At 41.9% G+C, this 24,080-nt stretch overlaps 1 protein-coding gene across 20 annotated transcripts in view; it reads left to right on the forward strand.

The window, feature by feature from the left end:
- The window catches only part of BICD1 (BICD cargo adaptor 1), a 141,661-nt gene that overhangs the window by 45,992 nt on the left and 71,589 nt on the right, over window positions 1–24,080 (forward strand). For all 20 annotated transcript variants that reach the window (XR_014160795.1, XR_014160796.1, XM_081878852.1 and 17 more), the window contains exon 3: window positions 10,567–10,779. Coding sequence is in view for 18 of the 20 variants with exons in the window: in XM_081878852.1 (XP_081734978.1) it covers window positions 10,567–10,779 (213 nt within the window). In the remaining 2 variants the exon portion in view is untranslated. The remainder of the gene's footprint in view (window positions 1–10,566; window positions 10,780–24,080) is intronic.

Consider the following 24,080-nt stretch of genomic DNA (forward strand, 5'->3'; position numbering starts at 1 on the left):
GCTTTAGCAAAAGTAAACTATATAAACCAATGTCTGAATTATTCTGTCAACGGAGTGACTGCCCAAGTGTCTACAGCAGGGGTTGTCAACCTGTAGAGCACTGGTGGGCGGTTAGGAAATTTTACCATCAAGAAAGATGCATTAGTGGGTGGTAGGTATAAAAAGGTTGACTACCCCTGGTCTACAGTATATTCTTGGTTCTGTGATTAAGGCTAAAATGAGACTGAAAATTAATTTGTTCAGGAATATTAGAGGATCACATCTGACCTGTTTACAAGGCTTTGGGAAGTGGTAAAAGGCATTGTAAAGCAATGAAGATTATCTCTGCCCATGGAATTAAAACATAATAATTCATTTCTACGCCCCAAGAAGCTGAAATAAGCATAAAGGATGCTGGTTGTCTGTTCTTAGGCTAATCCTGACAAATGTCTGTTGGCTGAAGTAGTGAGGGTTAGCTTTTTATTTGCGCAGTAGATTAAAACAGAAGCCCCTTTGTCAAGAACCAAATTGTTCTGAGTGTCTTGAAATACAACAAATGCCTCCCCCTGAACTGGGAGAGCTGATGGGTCTTCAAGTGTTCCCTTGAACTGGGACAAGTCCACATTCTTTTAATGCTTTGCTGCTGGTACTTCCTCTCCCCTGATCCCTGTCTGGCACATCTGATGCCACAGAATGGCTGTTGAAAGCTCTGTTGAGAGTTGGAAGGTGTCTCTTGCTTCTTTGAGTAAAATAACCGGAAGCTTTCATTCTGGTATCTTGTGTTTCTGGTAAGTCAGAGTTGCACTGGCATTAGTAGGTGGCAGGCAGGGTTCAGTATATGCTGTCATACAAATATCAGGGAAGGGCTGTAGCTCAGTGAGTGGTAGAGCATCTGCTTTGCATACAGAAGGTCTCGGATTCATTCCTTGCCATCTCCAGGTAAGGCTGGTAAAGACTCCTATATGAAATCCTGGGAAGATGGTGGCAGTCAGCGTAGGCAATACTGAGCTACACAATCCAATAGTCTGGCTTGATATAAGACTGCTTTTTATGTACACTGGGGCAGGTTTGTTCAAGTTGTTTATTCTAGTTATTGTGCAGTTCAGAGTGAGCAATGGGGTCCCAGATAATGGACATGCTTAGCCTAGAGCAGGAATTTCCAAACTGTATGCGGGGCACACTAGTGCGCTATGGGAAGACTGATACTGGACAAGAAGAAATAAGTTTAATTATTGATAGTCAACATTCATCAAAGATGTTCCTGTTGGCTCTTTCTAAAAAATAATAATAATTTTATCAGCAAATTGTCCTGCCACATCTCTGTATCAGCTGCGATTGGATCGTTCATTCACTTCTGATGTGAATTCGTAGTAGTAGGGTTATCTGCCTCAGAGGTAGAGAAAGTGGTGAAATTGTGCTTCTCTTGTCAGCTGTTTGGCTTTGTCCATCATGCTGTCAACTCTAGCTGTTCATAATGATAGGTTAATACTGATGTTATCATACATTAAAGTGTCACTTATAAAGAATGTGATCTGTATAGGCTGTAACGGCTTGTAGTGAATGCTGATCTCTGCCATGTTTGACTGTGGGAAGGTACCAAAGAATCTGCATATTAGCAATTTAGCAGAGGAAGCACTTAAGATTGCTGCTACTAGTTGGGTGCTTTAATTCTCACCCGAAGATAATTGAAATGCTAAGCCTTTCTATCAGCTTTTTATTTCTAGTTGTGATTGCAAAAGTAGAACAATCAAGATTATAAAAAAGCTTCACAGAGGTGAAGGGAAGTTTTCTCTCTTTCTATGCATAACTGTGGCATTCTGGGAAATCTTGCTATAAGAAGTACTGCTTCTTTTCTCTGGCATTCTGGGAAGCCTCGCTTATAATCCCCTCTCCTTGCTTATAATCTTTTCTCTCCTTGCTGCAAACTGTGCGAACCTGTTCCAGGCACCAAGACATTCCAAATACCAAAGATGTTCCCTCATGTGCTCAGTTCATCTGAAGTTCATGTTTACCTGTTCTCAATTATATTCTTTTATGTTATGATCAATCATTAGTAATTGCTTTAGTCATGCTATAATCAATCTTTAGTTATAATTTGATTAGGAGCTTTCATACCTGTCTAGCTCCAGCTCGTTTCTCAGCCTTTGATGTATTGGAGATTAATGTACTTATGTAATCCCGCCTTGTATTTATGCTACCCAATCAGCAATGAGTTTCTTTGTCTTTGTATCAACCAATCAGCCACTAGCACACCTGTGGCAATGCTTGTTAATACTCAATAAAAGAGAGACGCCTGGGGCTTGCCCGGGCAGAGACGCCTCTCATGACACTACTACTCGTCTGTCTGACTCTCATTCCTACACAGAGGTGTCAGTAAATGTGCACTGGCTGCCTTGAGTAAGATAAAATAAAGGTAAATGATCCCTGGACAGTTGAGTCCAGTCAAAGGTGACTGGGGTGCGGTGTTCATTGCGCTTCAGGCTGAGGGAGCCGGCATTTCTCCACAGACAGCTTTCTAGGTCATGTGACCAGTAGGGAGGTATGACCCAACACAGATCCTTTGTAGTTGCATCTGGTGATATATAGGGCCAGCAATGAACATTTGTAATGCACACAATGAACAGGTATTTGAATTCATGTGTAAAGCATATAATGTGTGAAGAGCCTATTGTTTTATAGCAGATTTAGTCACGTTAAATAACTGTTGTTTACAGGTCTAGTTTACAGCTGATGGGTATCAAACCGTCCTTGAGTTAGGAACTTTCCCTGTGTTGGGTTGAAATGAACGACAGATGAGTGGTGGTGTTATCTGGGAGGCATATTACAGCATTGCCACATATGTGCTTGTTGCTGATTGGTTAACACAAGTACAAAACAGAGGTTACATATAGGTATTAAACACTGATAGATTAAAGGCTGAGAAAGGGAGCACAGAACTAGACAGGCATGAAAACCTCCTAATTAAATTATAATTAGTGATTAATAGAACAAGACCTAAAACAATTACTAATGATTGATAATGCAAAACTTAAAGGGACATATCAATCACGTTCCATAAATGTGATCAACTATGCATTAAGAACAGGTCAGAAAGCGATGTTTTCATGAACTCAGTGTGAACTGAACATTCTGGGAATATTTAAGCTCAGAGCGGTTTGTGCAGAAGCAAAGCGTGCAGAAGCAAAACTTTCCTTCACCCTGCATGCGAAGAAAGGCTCTGGCAGATTGGGCAGATGAGACCAATAGTGGATCCAACGGTCAAGTAGGCAGTTTTGGCATGTGCTGTAGAGGGAAATGTGGGACAGATGGGACTTGTCAACCTGGGAAAGTAGCCGATCTAGGAGAAGGAAAGCCTTTGCTGCCTTGCAGGAATTGGATAAATTAATTGCATTGGCTATCTGTAGTTTTTTGGCAAGTCTTCAAGAAACCTAATATTGATTTTTAAAGCCCATGGTAGCTTGGATTTGTTTTTCTTTTCTCCTTTTGTTTTCTATAATGCATGCTCTTATTAAAAGACCCCAGGATTAAGGAACTCACAAATAACCTTCTGGCCAGGTTTCCGGAAACTGGTAATGAAAGACTGCTGGCATATGTAATGCTAGATATGACATATGAGACTATTAAATTTTATAAATAATTAAACACAAAGCTTGTTACATGCAGTAATAAATAAAAAATGAAACATGAAGGTAGGATGTGTTATGACAAGGAAAGTGAGGAAGGAAGATCTGTTTTTTGTCTTTCTTCTAATTGCCACATCACTATTCTTTAAATAGCATGTGCCTTAGCTTGATACCATTTAGCTTGATTTTATTTATCAATCAAGAATGAGTATTGCATTAGGAAAAATAAGTAATAAAAATGGTTTTGATACATACTGATGATAGAAAAGCATGCACAGAGTGAGAAGCACAAAATTAGTGCTTCCATTTCTAAAATTGTCTGGAACATAGACAATTTAGTAGTGGAGATTCTAAATTAATTGCACAGTTCTTACAGAAGCAGAAAACCAATGGTAAGCAGAAAAATGTGTTTTCTAGGTGCTCAGCATATGTTGCTATGTTAGCATTTTAGTTTTTAATAAACGAGCATTGCTTGGTGGGCTGTTTTCAAAATAAAGCCTATGTAGCAAATTTGCACCAGCTTCAGATGGATTCCAAAATGTACATGGACTGGATTTTGCATGTACCACCTCTTCCATTTTACTTGCTGGTCATCTGAGGGATAATGGGCAGGGATTCACTCCCAGAATTTTTTTTTGGGGGGGGATTGGGGCGAATCAAAAACATTTCAAAAATAATTTGAAAGCTTGAATACTTTTACCAGGAGAGTAAAGCCCAATAAGTGCTGCATGTATACATATCAGTGGTATACAGCTAACACTGGGCAAATGTCGTCCCAAAAGGGGGGAAAAGGAAGACCCATTTAACTACTGACCGATGAACTTAATATTGTTACCAGAGAAGGTCCTAGAACAGATAATTCAACAGTTGGTCTGTGAGCATTTAAAAAAGGATGCTATGATTACTAAGACCCAGCATGGGTTTCTAAAAAATAAGTCATGTCAGAGTAATCTGATTTCTTTTTTTGATGGAATTATAAACTTGGTGGATCAGGGAAATGCTGTGGACATAGTGTATCCTGATTTCAGTAAAGCTTTTGACAAAGTCCCCCATGATACTCTTATGCACATTATGTGATGTGTGAACATGGCCTGTGTCTACTACCATTTCAACTTTCTATGTGTTTGCTCCAGTTCAATTATTTTCTAAAATAAATTTTCTTGCTATATTTTCTTGCTATATTAAGAAGATAGTGTTTTATGCATCATTTTTTCCAAAGTAAAAAAAAGGTTAAAATGAAAATGCAGCTAATCAACATATGCAGCTAATCAGTAAGTGTGAGAGAGTGTGCTTCATGTTTGTAGTGGTGCCAGTTTCAAATAAGCTTTTTTGAAGATAAGGAATATTTTAAGTAGCATTTTTCCATTACTAATTTTATGCACTTGAAAATAGTATATAGAATTCCACTCCACCCACCCGATATCCCACAGCTGCTTTGAATAAATGGACTGCTGCCATGGGTGGGAGACATCCAAGATTGTGTAGTTATGTGGCAACTTTTACAAATAAGCTTGTTAAAGTCAAATTTGTATTCAGAGCTGCTGATTTTTATATGCAAAATGCTTGTCAGATTGACAGGTGGGAAGAGGACCCATATAACACCTGGCATAAACCTCTTTTTCCCCTGCCCAGCACAGGAGGAAAGTGAGCAAGCTGAGCAGGGAGAAAGTAGTCTCTCTGCCTATGGTCTGGCATCTGTCTGTATTGCTGTGCCGAAACAGAAGAAAGAAAAAACATTCCCCCCTAATTTATGGAATAGTCACGATGGTTTCAGTGTTTGTTTGTTTATAGGAATTATATAGATTCCTAAAGGGGTAACCATGTTAGAATTTTTCAGGAAAAGACTCCCTTTTCCCTTAAATATACACTTGTACATGAGGATATTTAATGCATGCATCTAATGTTGAGGAGCAGATGGGGTTCATCAAGCTGGGAAGGCAGCCCGTCTAGGAGAAGAAAAACTTTGATCTGAAACCTCCACTACTTTGCAGAATATTTTTGGGAAAAGAAAAGACTAAGGAGTAAACCTTACACAAATCCAGAGTGGAGTCCCTAAGATGGTTGAATGGCGCCTTGTACGTCTCCTTCCAGCAACTCCTTCAGCTAAGCTGTTTTGCTCTGCTTTCCTTTGGACCACATCAGTGAGGCCAAGGGCATCTGGGCAACTCAGGATACGCTGGGCTTGTACCCAGGGAGGTCACTTTGGTGTTGCTAATGCAGCAATTTGACTTCATCCTCAGAGGCACACTGCATTGTCTATCAAGACAAACAGATGCCAACAACAACAAGAAGCAACTGATGAAGTGGACTGTCCCATTCACAAAAGCCTATGCCATAATAAATGGGCTCATGATTTGCCTACTACAGTGGTGCCTCGCAAGACGAAAAGAATCCGTTCCGCGATTCTCTTGGTCTAGCGGTTTTTTCGTCTTGCGAAGCAAGCCCATTGACAGTTTAGCGGATTAGCGCTATTAGCGGTCTAGCGGCTTTTAGCGATCAGCTGTTAAGGGGCTTATCAGCGGAACAGCTGATAAGCGGCTTAGCGGCTTAGGAAAGGGGGGGGGGAGCGAAAAAACCCCGCGGGAACTCGCAAGATTTTTTCGTCTTGCGAAGCAACCCCATAGAGAAATTCGTTTAGCGAAGCGCCTCCAAAACGGAAAACCCTTTCGTCTAGCGGGTTTTCCGTCTTGCGAGGCGTTCGTCTTGCGGGGCACCACTGTACTTTTTGCTATGTTATAGAACAAAGCTTGGCTAGAGCTTGCAGTTTGTCTGAAGGAAGACAAGCCAGGAGCCAGGGTTTGACAACAAGTGGCACTTAAAAGCACCACAAGGGGCTCTTGCAAGCTGTGTGTGATGCTTTGAAGTCCTGACATCACTGTGTCAGATTTGACACCACTGTGTCAGATTTGACATCAATGTGTCAAAGCCCCACTTCCTGTCAAATTTGGTTCATGGGATATAATGACCTGACTTGCTGGCTAGATCATATTTCCTACTTCTGCAATAAGCCATGATTTGACCTATTGTTGCATACAAACCAGGTCATTGAGAAGCTCATTGTTGGATATGAGCATTATCTGGTGAGCAGCTTGAATGGATTTTCTGTGCTTTGTTAAAGTTTGCATTTATCATCTTATGTTGTATTTGTAGTCCAACCATCTATTTCTCTTACATACTAGGAGGATATTTTGCTATGAAAAGAAAATCTATAACTCATCTTGGACTAATAGATTTGTTCCCAGCAGAATATAAGAATTTCTGTTTGTCACAAAGGTAGATACTTTCTTTCCCTTAATAACAGCCATTCTGGGAAGCCAGATATGTCATTCAAATGCTTCCCATGCCTTTTAGAATATATTGGCATGAATCCCAGATAGAGTTATCTGTTATAGTTTTGGTAACCTGCGCTGGTAAGCTCAAGACTGGAATACTGCTATGCTCTCTATGTGACACTTGCCTTGGGGCTGCTCTGGGCATTCCAGATTGTGCTGAATTCAGAGAGTAGACTTCTGATAGGGGCAGATGATTGACAGCTTGTGACACCTTTGCTGCCCATATGCTGCTGGACTAAGTTTAAAGCTGTTGTGTTGACATGAAAAGCCCCAAACAAATTGGATCCAGTATACTTTAAGGATTGCCTGAGTCCTAGTATCCCAACTCAGTCACCAAGGTCATCCAGAGCACTAGTGCTAGTTTCCCCCCATGTTAGAGGCCAACTATGTCAATGGTCCCATAGTGTGGCGTACTTTCCCATCAGACATGCTTGCTTTTGACATTCACATGTCCTTTGAATTACCGTAATTTTTTATGCCAAAAGGCCTAGCCAGTTCTTGATTGTCCATTTATTTTAAAGATTATTTTGTACTGTGTTTTAATAGTGTATTATGTTTTATTGTATGCTTATTGTTCTGTACTGCCCTGCTGTTTTATTATATGGTAGTATACACTTTGGATAAACAAACCATGGTCTAGCATGTTGTGTGATCCATGGCAATGTGACATTTTGAACAGAGGTCTACTTTGAGACAATATTGAAATGTGAACAGTGAAGATTTATATGTTGGACTTTCAAAAAAAGAACAATTTTACTTTATTCATAATATTTAGAAACATTAATGTTATTTTTGTAGCCTTCTTTCCTCTGCCAATTCTCTTTTCTAACTTTCACATAAAACTTCCTTTAACGATTTGATCATAAATGTAAGGACATGTTTCCCCTTAAACCTTTGCATGCTAATAGTTAATTGTTTAACTGTTTGGCAAAAATCCAGCTCTTTTGCATGAATATTGTTATGCTCTCAGAATATGGATATTTCTTATACCCTTGATATGTGTGCATGCATAATCTCTAGCATTATTGAGAGGTTTTTGGCAGACACTAAGAAAAAGCCACTCCAGCAGTTCAGTGGTACTCTAGTAGTTACATATTCAAAAGGCAATATGCATTAGAACTAGTGTTTAAAGGAAAAATGATATATTCACTTTCATTTCACTTTAACTCATCCTTGGTACAGTTTTCATTATGCTATATATCAAGCAGCAGGGAAAAGTACAGGGATATTTTTTTAAGCACGTGTAACAATAACTCACTAAGTTGTGACTTGAATGTATATTTTTTTGTGAAACAGTAAAATCATTTATTATTCATAGCTGTCAACCAGTTAAATCCATCCAGTCACTCAGTTGTTGTACTTGGGCTAGAAGGCTGGTGACTATGGTACCAGCACATTGCTGGAGAACATGCTGCAACAGCACCATTGCAGGACAACCCAGGAGCCTGGGAGGTAGATATAGTAGCTTAATTATATTGGTTAAAATTAAGAGAAATTATTGACTGTAAGCATACTCATATGAGCTACTGCACCATTAAATAAATGTAGGGTAAGATGCTGTGGTGGTGTTCTGCAGTGTCTTACTTGTGTCACAAGCCGTATTAGGACTTTGCACTTGTGTTGGCACTGCTACAGAAGCGACAGCTACTATTGCTGGCAGACTGGCATCATGCAAAGCTATCAGACGATACAGAACTGGGATGTCACCACAATGTGTCTAGGGATTAATTAACTGTGCTGCATCTTAACAGTGTTTTGGTCAATAAAGACCCAACTCTGTACTTGATATTAAGGTGCCCAGTTACAAACATTCATAGCTGGTTGACATCCATCTGTCTGGGAGACAATGGAGGAGTTCGCCTTTGGAGGTGAAGTCAAACAGTTGGAAGGATACAGTGCCTGCTGTGGCTGTAGAGACCAATATGGGAGATACTGTTGTAGCTGGGGCAGATGAAGGTATTCTCCCAGGGATCATTCTGTCCTGTCTGCTCAATAATTACCCCGGTCAGGAGCAACCAATAAGCATCAGGTTCTTTCGATTCTCAGTAAATGGAGGACAACAAACCTTTAAATAGCAGAAGCAAACTTTATTAATTCCTAAAATAATAAGCACAGAAACAGGTGCTGATATACAAAGTAAAGATAATTAAAGGATATAACGGAATACTTAAAGATAAAGTTGCAAAGCTAGCTCAGCCATCCGTCATTCCTGCCATGGGGTACCCCAACTACAACGGCTGATGGCACCCCTTATCAGGCCAGTGTGAGGTGCCAGGCGCTCCTGGAAAGCCCATGGCCGAAGTACCATGGAATTGCTGGAGCTGGTCTGCAGAGGCCCTCTGGCAAGATTACATAGTCTTTGATACAGATGTTAGTGATGTCATTCAGAGTTCAGCCAAAGGCTGTCTTTGAAGTGAGCTGGTTCCTTTGTTCTCATGCTTCTTATCTCTACCTCTGGCTAAGCCATTACTTTATGCTGGCTCTGCATAGATCATAGCATATAAGATTAATGCCTAAGAATAACAGTTAAGTTTAAACAGGAGCACCACCATCTGGTGCCTCTTCCCTGGCACTACACATTCCTCCTCTGGTCACTGCTATGGATGAACAACTTGGAGTATTGAAATCAACATTAAAAGTCCCAGTTGTGTTGAAATTTAACAATGTTAGTAAGTTAGTTTTAACACTCAAGTGTCTTCTGGAAATACCAACAGCAGACCCACTAAGTGTCCCTATTTTCCAGGGACACCCCTAATTTAGAGAAGCAGTCCCAGTTTTGGATTTGATCCCAGAATGTCCCGCTTTTCCTTAGGATGTTCCTATTTTCATTGGAGAAATGTTGGAGATTATGGAGTTATCCAACCCTTGAGCTGTCTGAAAGCAATCCTGTATAGGGAAGTTTTTTAAATGTTTAATGTTTACTACTACTACTACTATTACAACATTGCTTTCCACCCATCTTACTCTACATATGCAGGTGAAAAACATATTTATGAATATATATGTGTGTGTGTGTGTTCAAACCATATGATGTTTGTCTAAATTTTATAGAGGGGCATGTTTCAAAGAGAATTGACCTGATTTTTGTAAGATATCCAGAACTTAGTTTCCAGCTTGGTGTAATCCAGTTCTGCAACTATGACAGATTTTAATTGTTTTCATTGTTATTATTGTTTATGAAAAATCTGTTTTGCAGTTATTCAGTTAATAGTTCTTGCTTGGGGAATCTCTTACACCTGTTTAAGAAACATACATATTTTCAATCTGTAATTAATTGATCACACTGATTTGTGTGGGATATCTTTTGCTTGGCTTCTGCTATTGATCATTTATGTGGTTTATGTCTTACCCTTCCTTACAAGGTGCTCAAGGTGGAAGATAGGCTAGGCTAAGAGATAGTGACTAGGCCAGTGTTATCAAGTGAGCTTCATAGCTGAGTACAGATTTGAACCTGAGTCTGACCAGCACTAATCCAGCATTGTAACCTCTACTAATATTCAGATATTTTTTCTTATTTCTAATGACAGTAGCATTTTATATAGTGACAGTTAGTCTCTCAAATTATACAGCACATCCCTAATGACATATTTATATTTTTTTCATTTTAATAGTCCTTTTTTTAACTCTTGCAGGCATTTGGACAGTCATTCTCAGTACACCGCAAAGTAGCTGAAGATGGTGAGACACGTGAGGAGACACTCCTCCAGGAGTCTGCATCAAAGGAAGCCTATTACCTAGGGAAGATTTTGGAAATGCAGAATGAATTGAAACAAAGTAGGGCTGTTGTTACCAACGTTCAGGCAGAGAATGAACGACTGACGGCAATTGTGCACGACTTAAAAGAGGTAAATCTTGTTAAAAAGTGGTATGAGATGTAGACTGAATTCTAATTACAGTTTGTTTAGAATGTAGCATTGTATTTCCATTTTTAGGCCAATTAAAAGTAGTCACAGGTTTGTTTAGATTCCATCTGAATGAAGACAACGCTATGCCAAACTAGATCAATTCATGAATTAATCTCTTTAAGCAGAATACCACAACATTTTAGCAATAAGCAGATAGGTAAAGGACCCTTGGATGGTTAAGTCCAGTCAAAGGCGACTATGAGGTGCAGCGCTCATCTCACTTTTCAGGCTGAGGGAGCCGGCATTTGTCCACAGAAAGCTTTCCGGGTCATGTGGCCAACATGACTAAACTGCTTCTGGCACAACGGGACACCGTGACTAGTGGCAGAGCGCACAGAAACATTGTTTTACCTTTCCGCCGCAGCAGTACCTATTTATCTACTTGCACTGGAGTGCTTTCAAACTGCTGGGTTGGCAGAAGCTGGGACAGAGCAATGGGAGCTCACCACCATTGAGCGGATTCGAACTACCAACCTTCTGATCAGCAAGCCCAAGAGGCTCAGTGGTTTGGACCACAGTGCCACTTGTGTCCCTGTTAATAATCAGATAATAAAAGTGCACACAGAGGATTCCGCCCCCTTCCCTATGTTGGTCATGTGCTGTCCCTCTGGTTTAGACAGGTGGTCAGTCCCTTTACCCTAGTAGAAGAGAAAGAAGATGAATCAAGTCTCCAGACAATCAAGGCCATGTCTGCTGTTTGGTTTTGCAGAGAGCAGAGTCAAATACTCATGGTGGTACTTGCAGGTTTTCATTATGTTTCTGTGTGTGCTTGTCCACTTCCTTGGTGCTCTGATCTGGCTCCAGTGGCCTATCACTCAAGTCACTGCTTATGCTCCCACAATTGGAAGCATTTCAGACAATCAAGTGCAGAATCCTAGATATTGAATTCCAAAACCTTTGCAGTGCAGCCAACAACACCTGTTCCCTATTGGGGTTGGGAATTCCACCCTCGTTTGGCCAGGACACTCCATATTTACACCAGCTTTATGATCACCACCTACACAGAGCTCTTTCCCTCACAATATTTAATGTTTTACCATCTGCAGTTTTGCAAGGCAGATTCTTGAAAATCCCATAATCTGAAAGATACTGCCTTGTGGCACAAAACAGGTCAAAACCATCACACACGTTTTATTTTATTGTCCATTTTATGCATAAATATATGATAAGTATTTGGCTCCCTTATTGAAGGATGGGATTTATTCCACCGACTCTTCCAGAGTGTCTTATCTGCTGAACAATTGTAGTAATGACATTGTGGAGAACGTGGCAAGATTTTTGAGCGATGCTATGAAATTTCGTCATGATGTCTGGCCAGTTTTATCCTAAAGTATCTCCTACTATTGTTTTGTTAACTGTGCTGTGTTCTGATCCATGTATACGATGTACTTTTTTATACCAATAGGTTGGTTGGTTGGTTGGTTGGTTATGCTAGCCCCTGTTCTTTCTCAGATCAGAATTCTTCTATAGTCAGTTACAGGTATCTGAAGAAGTGTGCATGCACACGAAAGCTCATACCTAGAACTAACTCAGTTGGTCTTTAAGGTGCTACTGGAAGGAATTTTTTTATTTTGTTTTCTTCTATAGTCAAACGTTTATTTTCTTCAGAAATATTTTTTTCTCCAGAAAATTCAGTGCCTCATCTGCATTGAGTGTTTTTCACTGTTTCTCAAAGTGCCTTAAGCAGTTAGTTGTTTAACATATTGGTTGCATCATTTCTTGCAGTTTAGGAAGTTGAATTTTCTCCCTCAAAGGTCAATTAACTTAGCTGGAAGCCTTCCTGCCTACTTGCTTTTAATGAATGATCCTTTGCTTATTGGCTCTTTATTGCCAGAAGTAATCCTTGGGATTTTCTGTAGATTGGTGAGTTGAGATTGCCTATGTATGCTAAGCAAAGAGGGTGCAGATTTTCATCATGGCACACACAGGGGGCTTTGTATCTCAAGAGCTTACACTGTTTTCACATGAGATCCTAAAGAAAGTGCCTTTTAGTGTTTTTGCTCTATTTCTGCTGTTTGTAAATATTGTGAATGCAGGGCACACTGCAGAAAGTAAATTAAATGGGCATTCTTAGTAATTCAGACTTTCCATTCTCATTATAGATAAACAATGGAAATCTGCCATTTTGTGCGGATACCAGGGATGTGCTGGTGCAAAAACCACTGCATCCAAACTCTGTTTGGAGACAGGTGGCAGGGGCTTATGTAGGTAAAAATCACCTGTAGCCACAAACACATGCCAGCGCACCATCTACCATGCACATATACCCTGCCTCACACGTGCATGGCCAGTCGCCAACATACACATGCACAGCAAGCATATCCCAGTGCAACAGTGTAAACAATGCACATGGACACATTGGCACTCCAAGGGCATGCTGATTGCAGTTCTCACACATGCCTTGTACTCACTGGCAGTATGGTAGAGCAATGCCAAGGTGTATAGCCCACTGCTCCTGGTCTGTGTTTGGAATCCCTTTTTTTAGATTTTATACCCAGCCCCAATAACATGTTACTTACCAGAGCATGTGGTGACCTAGCAATATTCCCTCATAACCACCTAGAATAGTGTTGTAAACAAAATCTGCCCTTATTCCCTTATGGGGTATACAAGAGCCCTTATGGGGTCCTTTGTAGTTTCTCCATCGGTCGGAGAAAATAACAGAGGACAACCAGAGAATATTGAGAAGCAAAGCAGCTCGTAAGCCTGATTTTTATTGAACTGTTGCAACAGGGTGCTCCCCTCACACGCAGGACAGGAGGAGGACCCAGAACAAAGGTGTGCCTCCCCTTATTTAGACATTTTGAAATTCCCTGCCCTGGAGCTCAAGACCACCCCCAGAAACAACATACATACATCACAGAAGGGGTGTAGCCCAAGACCACCCCCCAGATACATCATCCCTACATCATAGAAAAGGCGGTCCACAACAGAAATCTGAGTGCTTTGTTTATCTCCTGTCTGCCAGGTTATTTGATAATTCCTTACCTGATTGCCTTTCCTGGTAGTCTGGCCATTCCTTTGAGATGGTAATCACTTAATTCCTGAGACAATGGGAAGGTTCCCTCACCCTCTCCCCCCTTGCAGTGGAACATTTGGTCAGTTTGAGAGTCAAAATGGTTTCAGGACTGTATTCCTTTGCTGCTCCAGACATGTGGTTTATGTATGTGTTTGCTTGGTACATTTATGAACATTTGTTACATATCTAAGACCTTAAAATTCTTATAACAATAGTTAGAACCAGTGTGATTTGATATTTAAGGTTCTCTCAAAGACTCCCCCATGGGAAAATGGACCATTTACATCTCCTCCAGCTTTCTGCTCCCCCACTTGACAACCACTTTATAATCTTTTGTTCATAAATCTTTGCCCAGTTGCCTAGTGTGAGTATAAATCACTTCCAGGTGACCAGGCAAGAAAAAATTTCTATATTGGTAGAAAGTTGTTTATTTTTCTTTATGTTTTTAATGTTTAATATTTATTTTTGTTTTTGTATATGCTGGAAGCCACCCAGAGAGGCTGGGGCAACCCAGTCAGATGGGCAAGGTACAAATAAAATAAAAATTGTTATGTACTGAAGTTCTCACCCTGGGCCAGCAGGGGGATACTGTAGATAGTTATGCAAATGAAGGATCGAAAGTAACGTTCAGTGATTGGATAGTTTTTATGCAAATGAGGGATCAAAAGTGACGTTCAGTGATTGGATAGTTTAAAAAAGTTGCTACAGTAACGTTGTACTGGAGCTCTATATAAGCAGGCTGACTGAGCCCTTCAGTTCAGTTCTGTTCTGGCCTCTGAATAAAGAAGAGCTGTTTGAAGAATCGCTGTGTCATCTGATATGTTCACCCACAACTTAACAATAATAATCACCATCATCATCATCCTCTAATCCTTAGAGTTTGCCGTAATCATATTTGTCGGCAAGTAAGTTAATTTAGTGTTTTTGTGATATAGTAATTGCAGGAAAATTTTTGTTGCAAAGTTGCAGTAGTAGGAGACCTGCAGCAAATGCTGGTAAATCATGGGTTGTAAATCAGAGCCAAGCCTGCCCTGCTGTTTATCAAGAACCTACATCAGGCCGCAAAGTTTGCAAAAAGTGTCTCTTCAGCTGTTAATAGCAAGTACAAAAGCTGCCAGTAATTGACTTATCCACCTCAGTGTTTGAGCAGTCTGGAATCGACATAAGTTATTTTTAACCAGCAAATCAATACACAAAAAGGCGGATCAGCACTCACGTTTCTCAGTAGTGCTCTCTCATCTGTATAAATCTAGATGGTTCAGTCATTAGTTATTACATCGGGTGAATTCTAGTAACTTTAAGATGAAAGTTTGTGAGTCGGAGTGTGCTGTGAAGTTAGGTAGATTATTCTGTGCTCAAAGCAACCTTGAAAGCACAAGCAAGACATAAATTGTGAAGGATTTCTCTCATTTGACTGAATCTCCACCCATAAAGCTATTTTTGATTGAGCAACTTGCCATACCAGTCACATTAAGAGCATATAGTATAAACCATAAGTGGGGTAGAGCACCTAATTTTAAGTTATGATGTAGCACCCTGCTTGTGGTTAATGCTTAGCTGGAATGAAATATTCAACGCAGCAATAGAGAAATTAAAATAGTAATTTATTTGTCAGACAAATAAATAAGAGGCACAGTGGTACATGGTTACCAAGCTCTGGCCTGGCCTCCTGCCATCCTGGCCAGCACTTATATTTCCTTAATCCAGCCCCCTTTGCTCCTCCTGTGGCTGCCTCTGTCCAATCAGCCTGGTTGAAATTCCTATTGGCTGTTTGCTAGAACCAATCACAAAAGATACACCCACTTCCTTCTGTCCTTATATGGGAGACAAAGAGCTATATATCAGTGTTTCCCAACCGGTGTTCCGCGGCACACTAGTGTGCCGCGAGACGTTGCCGGGTGTGCCGTGGGTGGGAGGCGGGCGAGTCGGGCTGCTTTAGCCCCGTGCGTGCTCTCCCGGCTGGAGAGGTGACGCACGCCTATGGAGGCTCCTGCCATAGGCGCGCGTCACCTCTCCAGCCGGGAGAGCACGCACGGGGCTAAAGCAGCCCCCCGCGACCCTCTCCCGGCTGGAGAGGTGACGCGCGCCTATGGCAGGAGCCTCCATAGGCGCGCGTCACCTCTCCAGCCGGGAGAGCACGCACGGGGCTAAAGCAGCCCCCCGCGACCCTCTCCCCGCTGGAGAGGTGACGCGCGCCTATGGCAGGAGCCTCCATAGGCGCGCGTCACCTCTCCAGCCGGGAGAGCACGCACGGGGCTAAAGCAGCCCCCCGCGACCCTCTCCCCGCTGGAGAGGTGACGCGCGCCTATGGCAGGAGCCTCCATAGGCGCGCGTCACCTCTCCAGCCGGGAGAGCACGCACGGGGCTAAAGCAGCCCCCCGCGACCCTCTCCCCGCTGGAGAGGTGACGCGCGCCTATGGCAGGAGCCTCCATAGGCGCGCGTCACCTCTCCAGCCGGGAGAGCACGCACGGGGCTAAAGCAGCCCCCCGCGACCCTCTCCCCGCTGGAGAGGTGACGCGCGCCTATGGCAGGAGCCTCCATAGGCGCGCGTCACCTCTCCAGCCGGGAGAGCACGCACGGGGCTAAAGCAGCCCCCCGCGACCCTCTCCCCGCTGGAGAGGTGACACGCGCCTATGGCAGGAGCCTCCATAGGCGCGCGTCACCTCTCCAGCTGGGAGAGCACGCACGGGGCTAAAGCAGCCCCCCGCGACCCTCTCCCGGCTGGAGAGGTGACGCGCGCCTATGGCAGGAGCCTCCATAGGCGCGCGTCACCTCTCCAGCTGGGAGAGCACGCACGGGGCTAAAGCAGCCCCCCGCGACCCTCTCCCCGCTGGAGAGGTGACGTGCGCCTATGGCAGGAGCCTCCATAGGCGCGCGTCACCTCTCCAGCTGGGAGAGCACGCACGGGGCTAAAACGCAACCGTCTCCCGGCTGGAGACGCGGGGCTGGGGCGGGGGAAGCCCGAGCTTCCCCCTCCCCCAGAACGGGACCCAGAGCTCTGGGAGCTTGCGGGGCTGGGGGAGGAGGAAGCCCTCCGCCAGCCTCCAAACCATGTTGGGAGTCAGCGGGTGGGCGCGCTACGCCTCTCCCGCTGTCTCCCGAGTTTGCGGGGCTGGCGACGGGGAGGAGCAGGCTTCTCCCCCCGCCAGCCTTCTAGCCAAGTCGGGGGACAGCGGGAAGGGCGCGCTACGCCTCTCCCGCTGTCGCCCGATTTTGCGGGGCTGGCGACGGGGAAAAGCAGGCTTCTCCCCCCCCCCGCCAGCCTTCTAACCAAGTCGGGGGACAGCGGGATGGCGGCGTTCCTTCGGAGGACGCCCGTGCTCCGCGCTGGTGTTGGCCAGCCTTGCGCACCCGGGGGATCTCCCCCCAGGAGCGCAAGGCTTGCAGGCGGCGCAGAGCACGGGGCGCCCTTCAGAGGACGCCCCGTGCTCCGCGCTGTGTTGGCAAGCCTTGCGCACCCGGGGGGGCGCGTGGGGCGCCCTGAAACAGAGGGTTCCCCATGCTGCGGACTGTAGCCTGCCGCCCGATGCGCGGGGCGCCCTGAAGCAGAGCGCCCCTCGCGCCAGGCAGACATGGGCCAGCCCCACAAGCTCGGGGGACAGTGGGGAGGCGCAGCACCGCCATCCCACTGTTCCCCGACCTGGTTTTTGGGGGGGAAATAAAGGAAAAAAATTTTTCCTTTATTTCCCCCCCCCCAAAAAAAAAACGTAGGTGCGTCCTATGGGACGGAGCGTCCTAAAAATACGGTACTTACTATTTCATAATAAAGTAATTATAAAATACCGGTACTTTCTTTGTGTTTATTTGATGCCTATTAAAGAGAGTTACTTTATATATAGTCAATATAGGCACAGAGTTAATTTTTTAAACATTTTCTAATGGTGGTGTGCCTCGAGATTTTTTTCATGAAACAAGTGTGCCTTTGCCCAAAAAAGGTTGGGAAACACTGCTATATATAAATGACAAATAAGTAATAATATATCTTACATGGAATCTTAATTACCAGCTCACCTCTTGCCCTCCTTGCCCTATTGCCTTCTAAAACAAATGGTTAATCTTACATTTTTATGTTCAACAGATGTCAAGGATCTTGAGTTTCACATCAACATTGAAAGATTTCCTTCATTTAAGGTTTCTAAACAAATGCCTGACAACTATATATCAAGACTGCTTGGATGGCGTCTTCTGTCTGGCAGGGGGGCTAGGCTCATTTGCCCCTCTGGTCTCCTATTGCAATATGACTCTATGAAATAAGAATCTAGCATTTCTTAAATCCTTTGCATAATTACATTTAAGCCAATATATTTAAGCTAATATATTTCATACATTTATCATAGGTAGCCTCTTAAAAGAATAAAGCTTCTCAAAGTGAAAAGGAAGGAACTCAGTAAAAAAACAGCTTTTAAAAGAAGCCTCTTCAGTTTGCACCCCTCCTTTCACAGCCAGCTAGATGCTTCTCCATTGCTCTTGGCCTTTCAACCTTAGGAAGAAGATATGGCTCATTTTGCTGGGAGGCAAATGGTATTATTTTCCCCATTCCTAATGGTGTTTTCTCAGCCTTTTTTATCTTCTGTATCATGTAGGATCAGTGTCCTCGCTCTCAGCCTTTAATTTCCTCTTTTTATGACTTTGAGAATTGTTTTTCTACTATAAATCAATGGGGCCCCCTTGTCTTAGGAGAATGGCCAAGGTTTTCTCTGCCTGGCATGAAACATTTGAAAATCTAAGCCCATTTAATTTAGGAACCTGATCAAGATATAAGCCAATATAAGTCTTGATTAAAAATGCAGTCTATATTCAGATGCCACAATGACATTATTATATCTTGGTTTTTTTCATTTATTTGTTGAATTGGTCCATTGTTTTTTCCTTGTGTTAACTGTACTTCTTGACATGCATCTTTAATAAATCTCAGTCTTCTTAATTTTTTTTTTTTTTAATTATGACTGTTATAAGAAAAAACTTCTCCTTTTTCCCTTATGGGATATCCAAGAGCCCTATGTAGGTTCTCTATCAGGAGAAAATAACAGAGGCCAACCAGAAAGTATTGAGAAGCAAAGTAGCTAGTAAGCATGATTTTTATAAAACTATTGCAACAGGGTCCCCCGCTCCTCCCACGCAGGGAGGGAGGAGAGGAACCCAGAACATTGGTGTGCAAGCTCTTATATAGACTTTTGAAATTGCTTACCCTGTAGTTCATGACTACCCCCCAAAACATCATACATACATCACAGTTACAGATAGGTAGCCGTGTTGGTCTGCCATAGTCAAAACAAAATAAAAAGATTCCTTCCAGTAGCACCTTAAAGACCAACTAAGTTAGTTCTAGGTATGAGCTTTCGTGTGCATGCACACTTCTTCAGATACCCTTCTGATACCCTTCAGATACCCTTCAGATACCCTTCTGATACCCTTCTGATACCCTTCAGATACCCTTCAGATACACTTCTTCGTATCTGAAGAAGTGTGCATGCACACGAAAGCTCATACCTAGAACTAACTTAGTTGGTCTTTAAGGTGCTACTGGAAGGAATCTTTTTATTTTGTTTTGACATACATCACAGAAAGAGGTGGTCCCCAGCAGAAATTTGAGTGTGTTGCTTACCTCCTGCCTGCCAGGATACCTGATAATGCCTTATCTGATAATGCCTTTTCTGGGTAGCCTGGCCATTCCTTTGAGATGGTAAATACTTAGTTCCTGAATCTCTTACGCATATTGATAGTGTGCTCAGCTTAACAGATACTTGCCAGACTGTATTTACAGGAAGGTGTAAACCCCTACAGTCCAAAGACAAATTGAAAGCTTTCCCCATTTCCTTCCTCCTCTCAGATAAATATTTGAGATCAATTTGGGAGAGTCAAAATGGCTTCAGGATTGTTCTTCTGTACTATTTCAGACACGTGGTTTGTATGCTTATGTATGTGTTTGCCTTGTACATTTATGAACATTTATTTTATATATATAAGGCCTTAGAATTCCCATAACAATGACAATATAAAACATGTCCAATTGTCTGTATTTCTTGGTATTTTAGAAAGCTGTTTTGAGCTTGTGATATAGTATATAGTGCTAAGACTCTTGTTCCTTTTTCTTCACTCCCTTGTTGGATTTCATTTGTTTTGGTGTAAAGCAAATATCCTGTTGGATTGCAGACCTCAGAAATATAACTTGTCTCAGAGAAGCTAATTGGACTGTTTGATCCCTATAGGTTCTTTTGAATCCTTTATTTCTTGATTAGTTGGTCCCCCATTTCTGGCTTATGATAGAAGCGAGGAACATATTAATGAGCAATTTAGATGTTGCTGTTTTGTTAAGATTTAGAGCTTGAGGAGATAATGCATTCATTGAAATATGAAAAGGAGGGAAGATGAACAGTTGCCTGTTGTTAATCTGAAATGTTGATTTGCAAACATCCAGATGTCATTGTGTCCATGTTTTGGGAATAATTACAATTTGAGGCAAACTACTGAAGGGACAGGTTACGAATCCAGCATCATAAGTTTGTATGCGTAAGCTTACATCCTTGAGCATGAACAGATATTTCTGTTTCTGCACTCTTATCTTGGGGTAGAAAGGTCACCCCACTATAGGAGTACTCCTGGTGCCATCTCCGTGCGCGTGGGCTGACAGCCTGTCTTGCAAGGTCTTTGCATCAGCGGGGTCAGGATATTTACAATCTATAAGATAAGACATCATTGTAATCAATTATCTTTCTTTAGTTTATTCTTTGATTTGTTACATGCATGCTTTGAAGTTTCAGTAAAGTTGTTATTTGGCTAAATTGGTCTTATTTCTGGGAAATGGGCACAGATTCCATTCTAAAAGCAGAAGATTATTGGTGGCCCATTGTGCCCATACAACAGATCAGTGCAGATGGTCAAAATCAGCTGTGAAAGAGCAAAGTAGATTTTGAACTATGCAAAGAGATATCCATTCTACTTGGAATCTCTTTCCTCGTGTGAAATACCCATTCTTCCACTTCCTGTTTGGAGCTACAGTGTAGCACCCTGCTTGTGGTTAACGCTTAGCTGGAATGAAATATTCAACGCAGCAATAGAGAAATTAAAATAATAATTTATTTGTCAGACAAATAAATGATAGGCACAGTGGTATATGGTTACCAAAGCTCTGCCCCCTCCAGCCCTGATGGCCAGCACTTATATTTCCTCAGCCCAGCCCCCTTGCTCCTCCTTTGGCTGCCTCTGTCCAATCAGTCCTGGTTGAAATTCCTATTGGCTGTTTGCTAGAACCAATCATAAAAGATACACCCATTTTCTATTACCTTTTATGGGAGACGAAGAGCTATATTTCCTGGGCTGAACTTCACTGCATGTAATGCTCTGAAGGAAAATGTTATGAAAATGATATATAGATGGTACATGACCCCAGTTAAACTTGCCAAAATATACCATTCGTCTGACAATAAATGTTGGAAATGTAAAGAAAATGAAGGAACATTCTTTCACCTCTGGTGGACATGCCCTAAGGTGAAGGCCTTCTGGGAAATGATATATAATGAGCTGAAAAAGGTATTTAAGTATACCTTCACTAAGAAACCAGAAGCCTTCCTTCTGGGTATTGTCGGCCAGAAGGTGCTAAAGAAGGACCGAACATTTTTCATGTATGCAACAACGGCAGCAAGGATTCTCATCGCAAAAAACTGGAAAACTCAAGATTTACCCACACTGGAAGAGTGGCAGATGCAGCTGATGGACTATATGCAACTGGCCGAGATGACTGGCAGAATCCGTGATCTGGGAGAAGAAAAGATGGAGGAAGACTGGGAGAAATTCAAGATGTATCTACAAAAACATTGTAATTTGGTTGAATGTTAAGAAGGATGCTAGATTATAAAAAACTGGCCACCACTAAACTAGATTTAAATTTGATGATAAGTGAGACTAAAGAAAATATAAAATTTTTTTTTGGAAGAAGTGCTAGATTATATTTGTATGTGTGGACATGAGATTGTAAACAAGTTGATAATTTGTTTGGAAAAATTTTTTAACGATGTAAATGGGAGAGGGGGACGTGAGGGAGTCCAAAGAAGCGAAGAAACTGTTGTGACAGAAGTAAGACTGTTTATTATGTGTGCATTTATATTTAAAAATCTTAATAAATATTTATTAAAAAAAAAGAGCTATATTTCCTTCTATCCATAAATGGCAGACAAGTAGCCATATATCTAACATTTGCCTCAACAAGGCACCTTAATTACCAGATCACCTTTTGCCCTTGTTGCCCCTCCATTCCAAAACAGATGGCTAAAACAGATGGCTCATGATCTTACATTTTGTTTAAACAGAGATCTTGGGTTCACATTCTCACACACCATCAATGAAATAAGAATCTAACATCAGAATCTAACATTTCTTACTTTCTAAATCCTTTGCATAATTACATTTAAGCCAACAAATCTAATATATTAACATAGATAGCTTTTTAGAAGAAAAGGCGTTTGCAAAGTAAAGCTCTTCAGTTTACACCCCCCTCTTTCCCAGCCAGCTGCTTTTCCCATTAGCTCTTGCCCTTTAACCTTAGGAAAATGTGGCTAGTCTCTAATGGGAGGCACATGGTATTATTTTCTGTTAAACAATAAATCCTACTATTTACTAACTCTTAATTAGTGTTTTTGCAGCTTGATTGTATTCTGTAATATGTAGGGTCAGTGTAACCTTTGCTCCCAGCCTATAATTCCCTTTTACGACTTTGAGAATTTTGTTTCCTGCTATAAATCAGGGGGACCCTTGTCAAGGAGGATAAACATCTGCCAGAGTCCTTAGCCAGCTGGTTTTCTGCCTGGCATGAAACATTTGCAAATCTTTTAAGCTCATTTTAAAATACAGGCCTTGATCAGATGCCTCAACAGTAAGCCCAGTTGCTCAACTATTCCATAATTCTTGCTGAATAAGGTCTTATAGAAGGGCAAAACACATACTGTGTAGAAGACAGATCCTCTGACCTCCTTCCCCTTCAATCTTATATCTTGAAAACCAGGTGTATAGTGTTAGTTAAACTAATTAACATTCCTATCATGGAAGATTTTCTGTTCATTAATTCTGTCTTCTAACCTGCAGGCATACCGGAATCTCCAGTGGCTGCTCTTTTTTATTTTTTGCAAGCCCAGCAGCTGTTGTACAGTTATCTGCCCAGATCAGATAAGTTTTAACGCATTGTCTACCATGCTTCACAAATCTGGATGGCTTCTAAAGTCCCCACTGTTCCTGTGTTTTGCTGGGGGTTTTATCCCTCTTTTGTTTGTTATGCATTTGACACAGAGCACCCCCTGCACCAACCCCCTCCCATAGCAACTTCAGTGTACAGCAGAGGCGGAAAAGCTTTGCCCATGTTGTGAGCTGGCATTATGCATCTGCTGAAAAAGTTATATTTGTATTGATGAGACAAAATCCACATGCTGTGCATGAGTGCAAGAACGCATAACTGACTCACTACGAGGTGAGCTTACTCAGACAAAGTGTTTTCCTGTGTGGCTAACAAACACTGTGAGAACAAGCTTTCATTCTTTCTTTATCATAATGCAATTTTCTTTATCATAATGCAATTTCTTACTGTATCTTATTTGGTACATTAGAGTGAAAACAGGTTTTTACCAATTACCATCAAAGCAAGTGAAGCATTCATTGCTGCAACCTCTGCAAAACTATGCACAACAAGAATAGAGTATGGTGGAAATCAGTGTTTTACTTCAGCACTTTACAGCTCTTACAGCAGCTCTTACATAGTTTCCTTTTCTTATAGTGTCCCCTAAATGAGACCGTCTTCTTAAACCATTTCTGTGAATGGCACCCATGAAAAACATCCTTTGTGTTGGTTCCCACTGAACAAACACCACTTTGGCTTCTAGTTTGTTACTACTATACAACTCGCATAGTTTTTCATGAAACAGAAATAAAAATAAAGACTTTGCCTGTTTTTCTGGGACAGTTATGACATTATACCAAAGAGAAAATGATGTCCTAATGATAAAGGCAAAAGAGACAATGCTATGCATTACAATGTGTGCTTGGATTCCATTCTCAATGAAGATTATGCTTTATACCTTAATTCTCTCTTTGACTGAAACCCTAAAACTCTTTATCAATTTGGCACTTTCATGATACTGCAAATAGGTTCTTGGCTCTCATCATCCAATCTAATAGTTTGTTCTGTGATTTCCCTCAGTACCCCTAAGTGAAAAATGGCAGTGATGAAAATGGCAG

The sequence above is a fragment of the Podarcis erhardii genome (genome assembly GCF_964252035.2).
Source record: "Podarcis erhardii genome assembly, chromosome: 10".
Taxonomy (NCBI): domain Eukaryota; kingdom Metazoa; phylum Chordata; class Lepidosauria; order Squamata; family Lacertidae; genus Podarcis; species Podarcis erhardii.